The sequence below is a fragment of the Mustela putorius genome, unplaced genomic scaffold, assembly GCF_011764305.1.
Source record: "Mustela putorius furo isolate JIRA1106 unplaced genomic scaffold, ASM1176430v1.1 tig00000095_pilon_pilon_pilon, whole genome shotgun sequence".
Lineage (NCBI taxonomy): Eukaryota > Metazoa > Chordata > Mammalia > Carnivora > Mustelidae > Mustela > Mustela putorius.
In genome coordinates, this window is record NW_025421280.1 from 26,656,372 (window position 1) to 26,673,194 (window position 16,823).

General features: G+C 58.3%; 2 protein-coding genes across 4 annotated transcripts; one reads left to right on the plus strand and one right to left on the minus strand.

Moving 5' to 3' along the window:
- Positions 1 to 1,044: 1,044 nt before the first annotated feature.
- Positions 1,045 to 8,550, plus strand: HOMER3 (homer scaffold protein 3). 2 transcript variants are annotated; one of them, XM_004760904.2, is made up of 10 exons: positions 1,045 to 1,172; positions 2,922 to 3,003; positions 3,083 to 3,239; positions 3,481 to 3,612; positions 4,762 to 4,869; positions 5,690 to 5,811; positions 6,289 to 6,445; positions 6,770 to 6,877; positions 6,971 to 7,057; positions 8,069 to 8,550. In XM_004760904.2, exons 2-10 carry the CDS (start codon positions 2,990 to 2,992, stop codon positions 8,258 to 8,260), a joined length of 1,077 nt encoding a protein of 358 aa, XP_004760961.1. In that variant the 5' UTR covers positions 1,045 to 1,172; positions 2,922 to 2,989; the 3' UTR covers positions 8,261 to 8,550. The 2 variants fall into 2 exon arrangements, with proteins under 2 accessions (XP_004760961.1, XP_004760960.1); XM_004760903.3 differs by lacking the exon at positions 1,045 to 1,172 and adding an exon at positions 1,701 to 1,855.
- Positions 8,551 to 9,179: 629 nt separating this feature from the next.
- Positions 9,180 to 16,817, minus strand: DDX49 (DEAD-box helicase 49). Of its 2 annotated transcripts, none has more exons than XM_013060610.2 (13): positions 16,646 to 16,817; positions 15,210 to 15,333; positions 14,166 to 14,251; positions 13,956 to 14,077; positions 13,444 to 13,631; positions 13,142 to 13,282; positions 12,116 to 12,191; positions 11,770 to 11,846; positions 11,493 to 11,590; positions 10,732 to 10,806; positions 9,930 to 10,036; positions 9,778 to 9,849; positions 9,180 to 9,690 (listed from the first exon to the last, which is right to left on the minus strand). In XM_013060610.2, exons 1-13 carry the CDS (start codon positions 16,758 to 16,760, stop codon positions 9,502 to 9,504), a joined length of 1,470 nt encoding a protein of 489 aa, XP_012916064.1. In that variant the 5' UTR covers positions 16,761 to 16,817; the 3' UTR covers positions 9,180 to 9,501. The 2 variants fall into 2 exon arrangements, with proteins under 2 accessions (XP_012916064.1, XP_004760970.1); XM_004760913.3 differs by having other exon boundaries at positions 9,930 to 10,018; positions 16,646 to 16,816.
- Between the last annotated feature and the right edge of the window lie 6 nt (positions 16,818 to 16,823).

Here is a 16,823-nt window from a genome sequence, read left to right on the forward strand (position 1 = left end):
TTCAAACATGAAGTTTGGGGGTCTGTGGGCCTTGGTTTGGGGGAACTGCAGCCCCTCTATCCATGATTCCGATGGCCCTGCATGACTTTGGAAGAGCCCAGAGAAAGGGCAGCCACAGGATAGACAAGTGGGTCCCACAGGTAGACTCAGGTCTGGTGAAGATGATCCTGGCGGCTCATCTTGAGAAGGACCCCTCTTGGCAACTGTACAAAAGGCTCCCTCTGATCAGAGATGGCAAACCCAGACCTGAGGACCTCCAGGGGATTCACTCATTTAGTGGGAACGGGGTCTCAACATTCCATCTGCCCTAAGTTCGTGGGGCCCTGCAACACAGCAATACTGATAATTCCACCATGGTTGGTATCCATTCCTTCCTCTCCTGGGAGACACGGTGGGCAGAAGCCCCTCCCCAACCGGGGATCAGAGCTAGGTAGAAGTCAGGCAGGAAGGACTCTGATGGGACATCCCTGATCAAGCCTCATGAAGTGCCTACTGTTTGCCTCTCTAACCTCTCTCCCAGCCTGTCTCTTTTATTTCCTGGTAACACCCACAGAGCACCTACTGTGTGCAGACACCGCCCTCTGTGCTGTAGAGGTGCCCTGCCCCAAATCCCTGTCCCGTGGAGAAGGATTCCCATGAAAAGCAGAAGGTGATGACCTCAGGCAGCTAGAGAATGGGCAGCAGTGACCTGGAGGGTCAGGGCCACCCCTGATAGGACGATGAAGTCACGTTCTCCACCCGTCTGTCTCCAGTGTCTCTCTCTGATATCTCTGCTTCTGGGTCTGGGTCTCTGTCCCCATCCTCACCCCCAGTCCCTCTTCCCTGGGACTCCTTCCCAAGGCCGGTCCTGTCCCGCCTTCCTCCGGGCTTCCGCCCCTCCCTCTCCCCCTCCCCCCCACTGCGGAGGGCCGGCAGGGGGCGCTGCGGGGCGGCCTCGGCAGCCCGGGGAGGCGGGGCGGGCGGCGGCCGCGTCGGGACCGGCCGCGATGGGACCGGAGGCGGCGCGGGCGGCGGCGGAGGCGCAGACAAAGGCGCGGGCGGTGCGGAGGGCGGCGCGGAGGGCGCGGGCCCCGGAGCCAGCAAGCGAGCGGGGCGCCCGGCTGCGGGGAGTCGGCGGCGCGGGGCAGCACCCGACTCGCGCCCGGACACTCGCGGGGCGCCGAGCCCGCAGGGTGAGCCCAGCTGTCCGAGCCTGCGCCGGGGACGCGGGGGGCCCGAGGTTCCAGGACCGGGGGAGGGCGCGGCGGGTCCCTGAAGTTCCGCACAGGGAGGCTGGGGGCGGCTCGGGGAGCCCCGAAATTCCGGGGCTTGAGAGGGCGCGGGGGCCTCGAAGTTCCGGAGTCGGGGTCGGAGAGGGCATAGGGCGAGGGGTTCCCAAAGTTCCGGACCGGTCGTTGGAAGAGGCTGCGGTGTCCCCGACGTTCCCGGCCTGGGGTAGGGAGGCGGCGCGAGGAGATCCCGAAATTCCGGACCCGGGGTTGGAGAGGTGGCAGGGAGTCCCCGAAATTTAGGAGTCGGAGGTGGCGCGAGGGATCCCCGAAGTTCTGGACCTGGGGTTGGAGGAGGCAGAGAATGTGTCCCTGAAGTTCTGGGCCCGGAGTTGGGGGGCGTCGCGCGGATCTCGGAAGTTCCCGGGTCGAGGGTGGCACTTCCCGAAGTCGGGGCGCGTATTGGGCGCCCCGCTTCTGACGCGGATGGGAACTCCTTCCTTACTGAATATCAGGCCCCCCGGACTGGGGCGCATGGGGTGGGGCTTCGCCCCCACACGCAATTGGGGATCCTGGGCACCGGGCGGGGTCGGGGCCTCCTCCGGGAGCCCCGCGGGCCGGCCGCATCCGAGGCACATGACTAGTTGGTGAGTAACTTTCCCCAAAGCTGCAAGTCGCGGCAGGACCTTCAGGGCCGGAAGGGCCTGTGTTTCTGGGACCCCTGCACCCTGGAACCCTGCTTCGCTCCAGGACCTGCTCCCAACCCAGGCCAGAGCTGCCGCCCCTCCCCCACACAGGGACTCCGGTTTCAGACCCTGTGACCGGGGCAGCAGCTGCCCAGGACAGGGTGGGGGGGCATCCCTCCTCTGACCCGAGGAGGCCGCTCCGCGGGGTCCTCCCTTCCCCCACTTTGCCACCTCCCTTCCCCCTGGCCCCTGCTGGTCCTCTACAGATGCCCCAAGTGCAGGTTTTGGGGGCACAGAGGTGAGGGTCAAGAATTCTCTAGGACAGCCATTCCTGGTTTCTGTGGGGTTGTGACTAAAGGCACCAAGAGAGCTGGGGGGCCTCTTCTCCTAATTCTTGATGCCACCCAGCCCAGCCCTATTGGGATTGAGTGGGTATGGGTGACCAGGAACTGGGCACCAAGATAAACTTGTTTGGCTACATCTTATCTTTTTAACTAGGCTGGGAGCTCCCTGGGGATTTGGACTCTGACTCCACAAGGTGTGCTTCTGCCCTACAGTGGAAGTTGAGGGGTCCCCCTGTGGATTCTGGGGGTGGGGGACTAGTCTCCCAGTAGGCGCCTAGTCCTGCCCCACATTTGGATGAAAATCCTAGTTTAGGGAGTGATGAGTGAATGTGGCAGAAAATACCAAGCAGGAGTTCACCTTTGCCTTTCTCTACCTACCCCAAGATTGAGGGGGTGTCACCGGGGGTTCAGTAAACAGCATGCGGAGAAGTTTAGCTGGAATAATGAGGGCCACCTGTCTCCTCTCAGAGAGCCATCTCCTGCTCGGCATATGTGGGGGCTTCCTCGATGGAGAGGGACAGGGTCTTTTTGCTCTGAGTGATCTGCTGATGCCCTTACCTTTTTGACTGACGTTCTATGAATGGTGTACCTTGGCAGTGGATCCTGAGGTTGGACCCGCTTGGTTTCCTTAAGCCTGTCCTGGAGAGACACTCACAAGCCCCCTCTCCCCCCACCCCCGCCAGAGACTGAGCCCGCAGCTCCTGCCATCCCTCTGGCTGCTTCTTGGAGCCCACCCAGCCCAGCCTGACCAATGTCCACAGCCAGGTGAGCCCCCACCTCCCCAGCTTGGCCCCGAGTCCCCTGGGTGCTGCCCAGCCCCTCTGAGAATGCTCTCCCCCTACAGGGAGCAGCCCATCTTCAGCACACGGGCGCATGTGTTCCAGATTGACCCAGCCACCAAGCGGAACTGGATCCCCGCGGGCAAGCACGCACTCACTGTCTCCTACTTCTACGATGCCACCCGCAATGTCTACCGAATCATCAGCATTGGGGGTGCCAAGGTCCTGGCAGGGCCTGGGTGGGGTGGCAGGCTCCTGGAGTTTCAGGCACAGGCCTGGATCTGGTCATTGCCTTGCTGTGTGCCTGGGGGATTGGGGTTGGGAAGAGCCCAGAATCAGTCTCCCTCCTGCAATGGCTCACACCAAGGATCTCCCAGGAGCTAATATAAAATAATACCCTGGGGGGTTTCACGTTCATTATCAGTCTCATCAACCTTGAATTTTGTGTGTCCCCCCCACCCAGGCCATCATCAACAGCACTGTCACCCCCAACATGACCTTTACCAAAACCTCCCAGAAGTTCGGGCAGTGGGCAGACAGTCGCGCCAACACTGTTTATGGCCTTGGCTTTGCTTCTGAGCAGCATCTGACCCAGGTGGGCTTGCAGGGTTCCGTGGTGGGACGGACAGGGCTGGGCCTGGGTCTGCTCCCAGGTACACTGGGGCCCCTGGGCAGGTGTTGCAGGATGGGCCTCCGAGTTAGACAGCCCTTCCTGGTTCCCTGGATCATGTCTCGGCGGGCCACCTACTCCAATTTTGGACACACCCTGACCTTTTCTGGGTGCCTGGGACGGGCTGAGAGTTCCCTCACACACCCTAGCACTCACTCCCTTCATCATCGCCTCCCTCCACCCTCTGCTGTCTCCAGACTTCAGTATTGTCTCATCCCATTTTTTCCCTGGATGGATAGTGCTTTCTGATTCCTAATGAGATCGTGAGGATTCTCTCGCTTCTAGAAGCTTTCATTTTCCTTTCAAATTTAGGTCTCGAATTAATTTCTGTGGGTGGTATAAGGCAGGAGTATTTTTTTTTTCCCACTGAGTATTCAGTGGCTGTTGGACTGTTTTGGGAAATGACTTCCTCCCTCCCCCCCCCACCCGCCCCACCAGTGAATGGCACTGACTCCTTTGCCCCAATCAAGTGACTGTTTTTCTTTAAATTTTTCTTTAAAATTTCTTTTAAAAAATTTCTTAAAAAAATTATTATTCAATGAAAGAAATTTATTTTAAAATGAAAAACAGCGTATCCTACCCACCCTAATTGGAAAACTGGTAGTGTGGTAAAGGTAATACAGTAGGAGAACAGGGCAATTTACATTCTCCCTGGGCACAGGTGCTCTTTCGGAGGCTCTGAGCCCAAGACTTGCTTTTTCTTTGTTATAAAACGATATATTCACAAGTGTCCCGGGCACTAAAGAGAGCACCTACCTGAGGCTCTCCTTGCTGAAATAAGCCAGACTGAGAGAAAAGGGGAGCCCTTTCTCAAGGTGGCTCGGTGTACTCCGCTTCCGTGAACATCCCACCCCCGCCACCATACTCAGTCTGCTCGCTGGGAAATGTCCCAAGTCTTCTTCCAGTTCATGAGATGAGAGGATATGCGCGGCTCCTAAAGTCCCTTCCAGAGTGACAGGGCTGGCGCTGGGTGGGGGTGACCAAGTGGGGCCCTGGGAGAGGGGGCTGGGCTTTCTTTGATTGTTTGTTCTGCTTCTCCGCTACCACCACCACCACCACCCCGCCCCGCCCCAGTTTGCTGAGAAGTTCCAGGAAGTAAAGGAAGCAGCGAGGCTCGCCAGGGAGAAATCTCAGGATGGGGGGGAGCTCACCAGTCCAGCCCTGGGGCTCGCTGCCCACCAGGTCAGTACTCCCTGTCCCATGCCTCCTAGTCACTCAGCTGCTACTGAGCGCCCCGGTGCTGTGCAGGTGCCCAAGACCAGTGCTCACAGATCGGGTCCAACTAGACCTACAGCAGGAGCCTTGGAGGGAAAGTGTCAGGAGCACGAACGACCTGGGGGTCTGGCTAGGCTTGGATCCCTGAAGGCCTGGAAACCAGCTCAGATGGCAGAGTAGAAACCTGGAGGTTGAAATAGCTAAGTAGCAGCAAGGTGGCAGAGTGAAAAACTGTCCTGGGAGCCTTCCCCCATTGATTTATTCAGCAGAATTTACCGACCACCAACTGTGTGCCAGGTCCAGGGCTGGGAAAGAGGGTTACAGAGATGAAAAAGCAGGCTCCTGGTCCAGGCAGTGAATTCAGCCTGGAAAGAGAGCTTCCCGTCTGAATCTTAAACTCCTGCTGAAATTTGGCCCCAGGGAAGGGTAGTGCCATCAGAGGATAGCACGGAGGTTTCACTTCACTCCCCCGACCTTTGCAGATTTTGAATATCTCAGTGGGTTTATTTAGACTAGCCTGCCTCAGGTGTGCTCCTGGGACTTGATGAGAGCCTAGGCAGGCAAGGTGGGGGTACAGCTCGAGGAGCTCTGGCCCAGGGGTCATGGGGAGCCATAGAGGGGGGATGAGGAGAGGAAGGGCTTACTTGCATCCCAGCGCTTCAGAAAGGACTCCTGTCTTCCGTCACAACCCCAGTAACATCAGCCCTGATCCCAGCCATGACCTAACCAACCTGTCCTTTACCGAAGCCGGACCCCAGTGTGACCTCGCTTCTGCCCATACCCTTAGGTGCCCCCAAGTCCCCTCGTCAGCGCCAACGGCCCCGGTGATGAGAAACTGTTCCGTAGCCAGAGCGCGGACGTCCCCGGCCCCGCGGAGCGCGAGCGGCTCAAGAAGATGCTGTCGGAGGGGTGAGGCGGGTGGGGCGGGCATAGTGCGTGGCGGGACGGAAGGCGCGGAGAGGAGCTTCCTTGAAGCCGGGGGGCGCGACCGGCCGCGGGATCTCACTGTGTACCCAAGGCCCGGGGAGGGGAGGGGGCTGACTCCGGTCCTGCGGCTTCTGGAGCGGACCGCGCCCCGCGAACGCGCTCCTCCTTTGACCACGCCTTTTCGGGGCTGACCCTATCCCTACCTCGTCAGCCCCTGGGAACTAACCCTGCCTCAGCCACGCCTCCCCGACCCGCACCCGGTTCTGAGCTCGCTCGGATGGACTGACCCCGCCCCCGACTAGACCGCGCTCCCCCGGGACGTCCCCACCTGTGGCCCCGCCCCCAGCACGGCCCCATCCCTCGCGCCGCCCCGCCCTGTTCCCCCCTCCCCCAGCACCCCCCCCCGCCCCCTACCTGTGCGGCCTGGCCTCGCCCCCGCCAACCCTTGCGTCCCTGCAGCTCGGTGGGCGAGGTGCAGTGGGAGGCCGAGTTCTTCGCGCTGCAGGACAGCAACAACAAGTTGGCGGGCGCCTTGCGAGAAGCCAACGCCGCGGCCGCCCAGTGGAGGCAGCAGCTGGAGGCCCAGCGCGCGGAGGCCGAGAGGCTGCGGCAGCGGGTGAGGGGACCCCTTGGAGAGACCCCAGGTGGCTCAGGTAGCTGGGGAGCCCCTGCCTCCGCATGTCCTATCCGTCCTGGGTTCATTGCCTGGCCGTGTGATCTCTGCAGGTCCTTTCCCTGAGCCTCAGTTTCTTGTTCTGTATTATGGGTCTGAGAGAATGCCAACTTTTGCCAAACCCACTAAAGTCCTCCCTGCTTGGAGGTGGTACCCCCAATCAGAGGGGGCTGAGTGTCTGGGGTGTGATTGAGCAAAGGACAGATTCCCCAGGGGTCAGGAGAATGCAGGCTGGGGTGTCAGGGTCTGACTTTCCTGTCCACACAGGTAGCTGAGCTGGAGGCCCAGGCAGCCACCGAGCAACCCTCAGCCAGCGAGAAGGAAGGGAGCCAGGCACTGGAGCAGCTGGAGGCATTAGTGCAGACAAAGGACCAGGTGAGCAGAGGGAGTGTCCCTGGGCTTCATCTTCCCTGACCTCCTACAGGGGAGCCAGGACCCCCAGAATAGACCCTGGGAACTCTTCTCTAGGAGATCCAGACACTGAAGAACCAGACCGGTGGACCACGTGAGGCCGTGGATGCCACGGAGCGGGAGGAGACGCAGCATAAAGTGCAGGTGTGTGTTGCTATCACGGGACAGGGTGTCCCAGCCCGCCCCCTCTGTGGGACAGATCTGGGGTCTTTCCTTCCTGATGGGTCCTGGGCTGCTGTATGCCTCTCCAAGCCTCAGTTTCTTCACCTGTAAGTGGGGTCAGGAAGAGATTTACCCAAGGTTGTAAAGGATTAGGAGGACCCTACGTTGCAGCCAGTGTTTTGTGATAGTTATTAGTACAATGGTTCATTCTTTGACTAGGCAAGAAATTTTTAAAGAGTTTATTCATTTTTTTGACATAGAGTATGGCAGTGGGGGGAGGAGGGCAGAGGGGGTTGGGAGAAGCATGCTCCCTGCTGAGCAGGGAGCCCAACATGGGGCTTAATCCCAGGACCCTGAGATCACGACCCAAGCGGAAGGCACATGCTTAACCAATTGAGCTACAACAAGCAATTTTTGAGTCCCTGCTGAATTGCCGTGCTTGACCCCATCAAGCCCTCAGGGTCAGCAGCCTGCATTTGAAGCCAGGTCTGACTGGTCTGGCTTTCACTGAAGACTTTTTCTGAGAAATGTTCATGGGGAATGTCCCAAGTCCAGCAGGTGAAGATGTTAAAGGATCTGGGGACCCAGAAGAGACAAGTTGGGGAAATGCTCCCTCTTGTCTTCTGGGCAGAGTACTCAGCCTGTGCAAAGGCCCTGGGGTGGGGAGAAACTCAACATGTTCAAGGAACCACAAGGAAGCCAGAAAGTCTGAGCTGGAATGAGCAAGGAGGGAGGGATGTGGATTTTGTTCCTAGCCTGATGTGTCACAGAAGGGTCTTGAGCAGAAGAGGGATGTGATCAGTTCTATGACCTTTATGAGCCAAGGGCTCAGGGAGTGTCTTGGGAGAAGCTGCAGGGAGGGTAAGAGACGGAGGGGGCATGGCAGTCCAAAGTGGGGTCTGATGGGATAGCACTCAGATGCTGGATGCCCCAAGCACGGCTGGTGACCCTAGACTTGTTGGGCCCTAAATCTTGTCTACCGTGTCCCTGCAGGACCTGGAGACCCGCAATGCTGAGCTGGAACACCAGCTGCGGGCAACTGAGCGCAGCCTGGAGGAGGCACGGGCCGAGCGGGAACGAGCACGGGCTGAGGTGGGCCGGGCCGCACAGCTGCTGGACGTCAGGCTGTTTGAGCTGAGCGAGCTGCGAGAGGGCCTTGCCCGCCTGGCTGAGGGCACCCCCTGAGCCTGGCTGCAGGGTCTGCGTGGGAGCCGTGGGAGCTGGGGGCCTGCGGGAGCTGGTTTCAGAAGCATGATTCCCGCCTGGAGCACGAGGCGGGCCGCGGGCGGCACAGTGGGCCATTCACCCTGGCAGGGACCGGGGGGCCCAACTCGGCCTGGGGAGGACCCGGCCACAGTGCCCCAGCTGGCCCTGGCCACTCACAGCTCAGGGGCTGTTTAGGGGGCTTTTCATTGTGTAGAATTTCTAGAATCCCCAGGGCGTGCGCTGGCACCCAGATTACATTTCTAAGAGCGGCGGTGCGTGTGTGTGTGTTGTGTGGACACCCGGGCATCTAACCGCCGTCACTGCACCCTCTACCTGCTTCCTCTTGGAGGCACCTCAGCTGCTCTGTTGGGCTTAGCAACCCACTTGCCCGTGAGAAGAGTAAGTTTCAGAGTCTGAGAAGCACATCATGCCACAGGGTCAGGAGTCCAGCTCTGCCCAGCACAGCTGTCCCCACTCCCTTGGGCTCAAATCCTCTTGTCTGGACCGGTTTGCCTTTAGGTGTCCCCTGGTTAAGTACCCCTCCCTTTATTCTGGCTACAAACCCCAGATTCTGGTGGGCAGGTTGGGAAGCTTCTAGAACATGGTAGTGTTCACTACACACAGGCGTCATGTCACTGAACCTGATAGCCACATTTGGAGAATGGTGTCCTTGCAGTGCCCATTTTCTAGATGAGGAAACTGAGGTCTACAGGGGGCTTCTCAAACCCAAGGTCACCTGGCCAGAATGGCCAGCACTGTAGTTGAAACCTTTGGCTTGGCCTGATGGGAATGGAGGACTGGGGTGGGGTGGGGGGTGACATGATATTCTGGGGGCCTTGGGAAGCACCAGCAGCTGAACCCTCCTCTCCTGCCCCCACTCCCGCAGAGTTCGATGGGAAAAAGTCAAGAGACCCATTTATTAGGTGACTCCTGCAAGCAACACACCTTTGCTCTGGGGCCCTGCAGCATCCACCCCCCAGGGTCACTGTGTGTGGAGCTGGGCCCAACCTCGTAGCCAGTGCTCCTTCTCATCTGCAGGCAGGGGCTCCAAGAAGGGGCCAGCCAGGGGCGGCAAGGTGGAAAGCTGTGTGAAGCACAACATGGGTGTCCCTGGGTCCCACTGACAGGGACTGAGTAGGTCTGGGGGGAGGGGAGGAGCCGTCTGACCGTTGGTTCCAGGAAGGAATCCCAGGCAGGGCCGGTGGGGGCCACAGTGGTGCTCAGGACGGGCCCTGGCTGGGTGCCGGGGCCGATTGTGCTCCAGGGGGGGCCCTGGGTGGACGCCCCCTGCGGCCAGCCCCCCTGGCCTTCTGCCGCTGGAGCACCTGCTCCACCTTGTCCTTGAAGCGCCGGTTCTTCTGCTTGATCTTGGCCAGCTCAGCCTTGCGCTTGGCCTCCAGGTCGGGATCCTGGCATGGGAGGACCCGCAGGTGACCAAGCTGCCAGTCTGCCTCCTGTAAGCCCTCCCTGCCATCCACGTGCCCCTCACCCCTCACCTTCCCCTCCAGGATCAGCTGCTTCCGCTTATTGATCTCCTTCTTTTCGTCAAAGTTGGCCGCCTCCAGTTTCTGGGGAGGGAAGGAAAGGCTGTCACGGGGGCCCTCATCTCCAAGGGGGCACCGGCGGTCTCACGGCTTCTAATACTCACAATTTCACACTCCCTCCGCACCACGTTGACCTGCGTGAGGATCTGCAGCACACTGGCCTCCTCCACAGAGAACTCCTCCAGCTTCTTCTCTGCAGGGGCAGGGGTCCCAGTGGGTGGGAGAGAGCAGACAAGGGAGAGATTCTGGCTTGGGAATGAGCTTCCCATGCAGTAGGGCATGCAAGACTGGCGTCAGAGCAGATTAGGGTCAGATAAGCAAGATCTGGGATCGCAGACCTGAAGAGGCTGTCCTTTTATTTGTCACTGTTAGCAATACTATGAATTTGACAGGAAATATTTTTTTTAAACACTGTCCTTTAGGGGTGCCTGGATGGCTCCGTCAGAACAGGGTGCGACTCTTGATCTTGGGATCATGAGTTTGAGCCTCACGCTGGGTGTAAGGATTACTCAAACACTGCCCTTTGCAGTCCAGAGATTTCTGAATTTTAGGGCAATCTGTGCAGTGATTACAGATTTTCCAATGCTGGTTGGTCTGGGCTGCACATTAAAACACCCAAGGGGGTTGTTAAACACACCCAGACACTGGCCCTGGGGCTCTGACTCATCCACAGGGACCACCGATACATCCCAGGCTGAGAAACTGAAGTCTCTTCCCACCGGATGTAGCTTTCAGCGGCTGAGGGCCACTGTGGGAAGCTGGTTTTGATAACCGGGCTAAAAGCCATCACTTGGGGTTGCACAGAGCGGGAAGTGCAGTCCAAGCTCTGCTCCGCGAGCAGCCTGGCAGGTATCTCACCCAGATGCACCCGTCTCCCCCCGGCCCCTCTCCTGTCCCTCCACTCACTGATCTGCTCCTCGATGGCATGGACAAGGTGGATGTCGTACTGCGTCACCAGTGTGATGGCCTGTCCTTGCCGCCCTGCGAGGACATGCCACAGTTACCTGCTGTGAGCTAGGGGCCAACAGAGACAGGCTGCGACCACCAGGCAGCTCTCTTGGTGGGAACGGAGTGAGGGCAGGTCCCTCCCAGAGGAGACACAGGGCCCTGGGAGAGGCGGCTCTCCTGGCAGGCCAGCCGTCCACAGGGGCTGGGGACGTGGCTGATTTCCCTCCAGGGCACGGCTGTCAGGGAGTTTTGTCAGTGAGAAGCCTTGACATGCCTCAGTGCAGAGCTGTGCCCACTAGTCTCTCTGTCCCCCATTTCTGTGAGGGTGACGGTGTCTCCCTCAGCACTCAAAGCTGGTGAGGTTCACAACCCTTGGAGCAGCACAAACATGCATCATTCCTGCTACCTGTCCTTTGATGACGAGACGGACCTAGAGAGCTGATATGCCCTGCCCCAGGACTACAGGACAGGGGAGAAGCACCAGGCCTCGGCTGGCCACCCCAGAAACCCTGTCTCTGCCCACCCCGGGCTGAGAATCTCAGAAACCAAAACATTCCCTGCCTTTGCTTTCGAAAGGATGATTCCCCCAACTTTTGACCCTGCTTCTTGCCTGCGGGCTCCACCCCGTTTTCTCCCACTGGCTCCTGACTTGGGCTCCTCGAGGGGTGGGCAGGGTGGAGGGAAACAGGTCCGAAGGCCACCCGGCCCTGTCTGCTTACCTGCCCGAGCTGTCCGGCCGACTCGGTGTATGTAGATCTTGGGGAGCCCGGGGGTGTTGTGGTTGATGACCACCTGCACTGTGGGAATGTCCAGGCCCCTGGAGGCAGAGGCCAGTCAATGGTGCCATCCACATGCAGAAACCAAGGCGGGGACCCACCCCAGGTCACTCAGCCAGAAGTTGGGGCAGCCCCACCCCTCTCCAGGGTGAGCCCTTTGATCCCTCTGTGGGGGTGCCACTGGCCAGCCCACAGGAGGGAGTACGGTGGGGCTGCTCACCGGGAAGCTACATCTGTGGCAATCAGGATCCTGTAGATGCTGGACTTGAATTTGGCCAGGGCAGCAAAGCGTTCTTTCTGTTGCCAGGTCAGGAAGAGAATTGGGAAGACTGGGGGTCAGGGTTAGCAAATGTTTGAGCATTTACCGTGTGAGGCCTGGGAACATGGGAGTCCAGGCTTCCCACCCTCACGGGCGCCCCCATGAGGACAGACCAAGGTTAACGCATGGAGGAAGTGTTTCAGGCAGAGGGAAGAGGAGTGGGCAAAGGCCCTGAGGCTGGGAGGAGCAGAGAGGCCAAGGCTAGGGATGGGGAGGGGTGTCTCTCTGGGGCAGCCTGACCCCACACCTGTTTCATCATGGAATGCAGAGCCACAGTGGGGAAGTTGAATTTCCGCAGCATCATGCACAGAATCTGGCAGGTCCTGGGGGGGAAGGACACGCTGGCAGCCTCTCCAGGGCCCCGGTCAGGGAAGGCACTCCCACCCCGGCACACCCCAAGATGGCAAGTAGGGAGCTCTGCACAGCTGGTGAAGGAGAAGCAGGGGTGCAGGGTATCCTGCCTGCCGACCCTGGCCTAAGCCAATGAAAGTCAGCCCTAAACCCAGACTTTCCTCTTCTGGTAGCTGATACATTCTTAGGGGGCAGCAGCCACTCAGGAGGTCTCCTCCATGTGACGTAGGCTGCGTTTCCACTCCAGATCATGCTACAGCTTCCTAAGGACCTCCCCAAGAGCTTCAAAGGATTCTGAAGGCCTCCAGGACTGCAGAGAGGAGGGCCTGGCTGTGGGAGCCAATGTGCTGGGCCTTAGCGACAGCCCGAGACACAGTAAAAAGCTGCTGCTTCGAGGCCTTCCTGGCTGCAGCAGGGCATTTCTGGGGGACACCCAGAGGCCCCCATGCCTTCTGGTTAAGAGCGGGTCTTGGGGAGCCTGGGTGGTTGAGTCGGTTAAGTGTCTGTCTGCCTTCGGCTCAGGTCATGGTAGCAGGGTCCTGGGATCGAGCCCTACATCAGGCTCCCTGCTCAGTGAGAAGCCTGCTTCTTCCTCTGCCTGCTGCCCCCCTACCCCCGGCTTGTATGCACACACATGGGCCGCATGCTCTCTCTCTCTGACAAATAAAGAAAAATCTTAAAAAAGAAAAAAGAAAGAAAAAGAAAAAAAAGGGGAGTCTGAGGAACCCCAAGTCCTGGCTCCCTCTTCAGGAGGTGTGGCCTCAGCAAACTGCTTGATCTGAGCTTCCCTGAGTGAATCCTCTGAAATCTCTGGTCTCAGCAGAGGCCCCAGAGTGCCAACACTGGCCATGTGCCTCGCACCTCAGGCCTCATAAAGGCTACGGGAAGGGGTCTGAGGAGAAGAGAGGCAGCCCGTGCTCACTTGCACGTGTTGGTAAAGATGATGATGGACCAGTCCTCATGCTCGTCCTGGAAGTTCTGAATCAGATGGACCAGATAGGCATCTTTGACCTTCTCAGGCACCAACAGGTAGCGCTGGTCCAGCTGTTCCACTGTACGTACCCTGGGGATAGGGAGGTGGGGGACCGGACTCAGTTTCCCCTACTGCTGAAGGGAGCCAATGCCCTGCACGGTCCATGGGCAAGAACCTCTGTTGGGTGTGGCCCCCCCACCCGACCCCTTGCCTGCCCTGCCCTGCCCCTCGGGACCTGGCTATGGACTCACGGGGCCTGAGCCTCCCAGAAGAAGGGCTGGTTCGTGGCTAGGCCCTGAAGCTCTCTGAGTGTGTCAGTCAGTGTGGCGCTGAAGAGGAGGGTCTGCCGGCGAGCAGGCACGGCCGCCAGGATGGCCTCCAGGTCCACGGTGAAGTCGGTGCAGCCCTGCTCCAACAGCCGGTCTGCCTCGTCCATCACCTGAGAACCAGTAGCCAGGGGTAGGGGATCTGGAGTGATAGCGCTGTCCAGGGCCCGCTCACGTGCCCAGCCTGCTTCTCCCCCACCCATGCCTCCTTCCCAGCCCTGGAGATGGGCCCTGGAGTGTTCTCCCTCAAGGTCTCAGACATCTTCTCCCTCAACTATCTCAGCGCTTCAGAGAGGCCCTGCCCCCGACCACCCTGGCTAGTCTGGGCTACCTCATATTGCTTCTCTGCTGTCCTTGTCACCCCTCCTACAGCTCTACTGGATGGCCTATGGGACACGTGTCCCAAATGGATGAATCCGGGCCTTGGGCCGACTCACCAGGAAACGGATCTTCTTTATGCTAAAAGTGTTGGAGCTACGTAGGTGGTCAGCCAGGCGCCCTGGTGTGGCGATGACCACGTGTGGTTTCCGGGAGAGCTCCAGGGCCTGGGCCACCATATCTGCAGGTGGAGAGCGAGAAGTGGGTCTGGGTAGGTGGCCTGAGGCCGAGGGGGTTCCCTACCCAGAGCCTCCCCAGGCCCCTTGTACCCATGCCGCCAACAATGATGCAGTCTTTCAGGCCCAGAGGCTTCCCCAGCACCCGGAATTGCTCTGCAATCTGGTAGGCCAGCTCCCTGTGGGTGTAAAGGGGTCAGGCTGGGTTAGATAGGGGTTCTGTGCCTGCCTCCCATTCCCATATCCAACCCTCAGACTTCCTGACTGTCCCTCTCCTACTTACACACGCATCACAGCTCCCAGTTCCCTCTGGATAAAGGCTCTGATATGGAGCGCTGGAGCCCCTCTGACCACATCCCATGGCCCCTTTCCCACCAGTTCCACCCAACCTGGCCTCTCTTCCTCGGCAGTGGCCTTGACACCACAGTCACCAAAGCCCGAAACCTAAGCATCAGTCCCCTCTCCCCTGAGGCTGGTCAGTGTCCAAGTCCCTTCTTCCCTACCCCTCAGCCCCAGCTCTGCCCAGGCCTGCCCTTGGCTCATGTGCCCACTTACTGTCCTCTGTCTTGCCCTCCCCTGCTCAGATGCCCACAGAATTGGTTCTAATTCTCTTCCTGGCATTCTAGGCTTTTCTCCAGTTGGCTCTAACCCCAAGTACCTAATCTGTTCCCTGCATTTCTCCCACCTCTACTCGAATGCACTAGCAGCTTCCTCTGCCTAGCGTATCCTTCTCCAAACTTGTCCCTTTGAGACATACTTGTCACCCTTTAAGGAATATCTGGAATGACGTGTTCCTCGACTTCCCCTCCCCAGGCCACACTCTTACAACATACAGTGCCTACCTCTCCTACTGCTGTTAGAGGACTTACCACGTCAACTGCCATATTTATATCTGCCCAAGAACAAGAAATGTGTCTCTGTCTTGGGCTACAAGACAATTGACAGCTTACCACGAGACAAGACCTATGCTCAGCACTTCTCACACACTATCCCGGTAAATTCTGTGCTTCCCTTAAGAGGCAGGAATGACTTCCATCCCCGTTTTAAACATAGGGAAAGGGCACTCAGAGAGGTAAAGGTGCTTGCCCAAGAAAACACAGATGGTTAACTCACCCAGAAGGCCTATGGGGGGCTCACCTGGTGGGTGTCAGGACGAGGCAGAAGATGCCATAGGGATCCTCAGACAGCTTCTGCAAGATGGGCAGGACAAATGCTGCTGTCTTGCCACTGCCTGTCTTGGCACAGCCCAAGCAGTCCCGACCTGGGCAGAGGGCAAAGAGGCATCAACACACACCAGGTGCAGACAAGGTTCTACTGGGCAGTTCACAATAGCTAACGTTTGATGAGCGGTTACCATGTGTCCAATGTGTCCTATGTCATTTGTGTTCTGGGCATATGGACAAATTCTAGGAGAGTGTGACCATTATTATCTCCATTGAACAGAAAGGGAAACAGAGTCTCAGAGACGTGCTCAGCACACACAGCCAGTGAGTAGCAGGCTGGACTGGAACCCACATCCATCTGACCCAAGATGCCACTACTATCTTTTTTCTTTTTTCAAGACTTTATTTATTCATTTGACAGAGAGAGAGAGAGAGCAAGCTTGTGTGCGAGAGAGCACAAGCAGGTCGAGTGGCAGAGGGAGAGGATGGAGAAGCAGGCTCCCTGCTTGAGCCAGACACGGGGCTCGATCCCAGGACCCTGGCTGGAATCATGACCTAAGCTGAAGGCAGATGCTTAACCAACTGAGCTACCCAGGTGCCCCACTACAACTCACTATCTCATCTGACTCCCTCACAGAGCATCCCAGCTTGGGGAAACCTGAAAACCTTCCCCCAATCTTATATTCTAGGCTGGCTATCAATTTTTCCATCTTTGTCTATTTAATACCTCAACTCTCAGCTTATTATATCCTAGGCTGGCTTTCTTTCTCTCTTTCTACAGAGAAAGAAAGAGAAAACGTGGGGAAGGGAGAGAAGCGCGGGAGAGAGGGAGAGAGAGAATCCCAAGCAGGCTCTACGTCCAGCATGGAGCCAGCCTTGATCTCCACCCTGAAATCATGACCTGAGTGGAAATCAAGAGTGGGACGCTCAATCAACTAAGCCACCCAGGTGCCCCTAACAGCATCTCTTTAATGGCAAACGGGATTGCACTACCAGAGTGGGGAGTGGGGAGTATTCACGGGACCAGAGTCCTGCATTTACTAGTAATCTCGACAAACTCAGTTTCCGTTTGTAAAATTAAGATGGTAGTGCAAACTACCAAAGTTTCTCAGTAGTGGCCATTAGTCATTCATCCCTGTGCTCTGAGGTCCCAAGTTTCCGGGATTACATCACTTGTGTGCGGACACACAGGAAATCAACTGTGCGTTGCAAACGCCAACAATGCCCAGTCTACCTCTGGGACCCAGGCTCGCCAATAACGCCCAAGCATATTCCCTCGCCTCGCAGAAGTGGGGTGCGCAAAAGCTGCGGAAGGAAAGGGAGCCGATAAGAGGACGCAAAAGCTGCGGAAGGAAAGGGAGCCGATAAGAGGAGGTAGGCTTCCTGGGGAAGAGGCCGAGACACACTTACCCTCTAGGATGGCAGGGATGCAGCCGAGCTGTACAGGCGTAGGCTGCTTCAAACCCAGCTGCCGACATTGTTCCACAAGCCACGATGACAGTCCGAGCTCCGCGAAACCGGCCATCCCCCTCACCAGCTTCGTGCGAGCACTCGTGTGAGCCGTGCTTTCCGGCGCGTACAGATGACG

Excerpts from the sequence above, each read along its gene's own strand:
- HOMER3 (XM_004760904.2), top strand. Across the intron at positions 3,613-4,761 it reads CTGAGCAGCATCTGACCCAG|TTTGCTGAGAAGTTCCAGGA; the intron begins GTGGGCTTGCAG and ends GCCCCGCCCCAG. Across the intron at positions 6,446-6,769 it reads CCGAGAGGCTGCGGCAGCGG|GTAGCTGAGCTGGAGGCCCA; the intron begins GTGAGGGGACCC and ends CTGTCCACACAG.
- DDX49 (XM_013060610.2), bottom strand. The coding sequence starts at position 16,760 with ATGGCCGGTTTCGCGGAGCTCGGACTGTCATCGTGGCTTGTGGAACAA. Across the intron at positions 14,252-15,209 it reads CTCGTCCTGACACCCACCAG|GGAGCTGGCCTACCAGATTG; the intron begins GTGAGCCCCCCA and ends TTACACCCACAG. Across the intron at positions 14,078-14,165 it reads CATCATTGTTGGCGGCATGG|ATATGGTGGCCCAGGCCCTG; the intron begins GTACAAGGGGCC and ends CTCCACCTGCAG.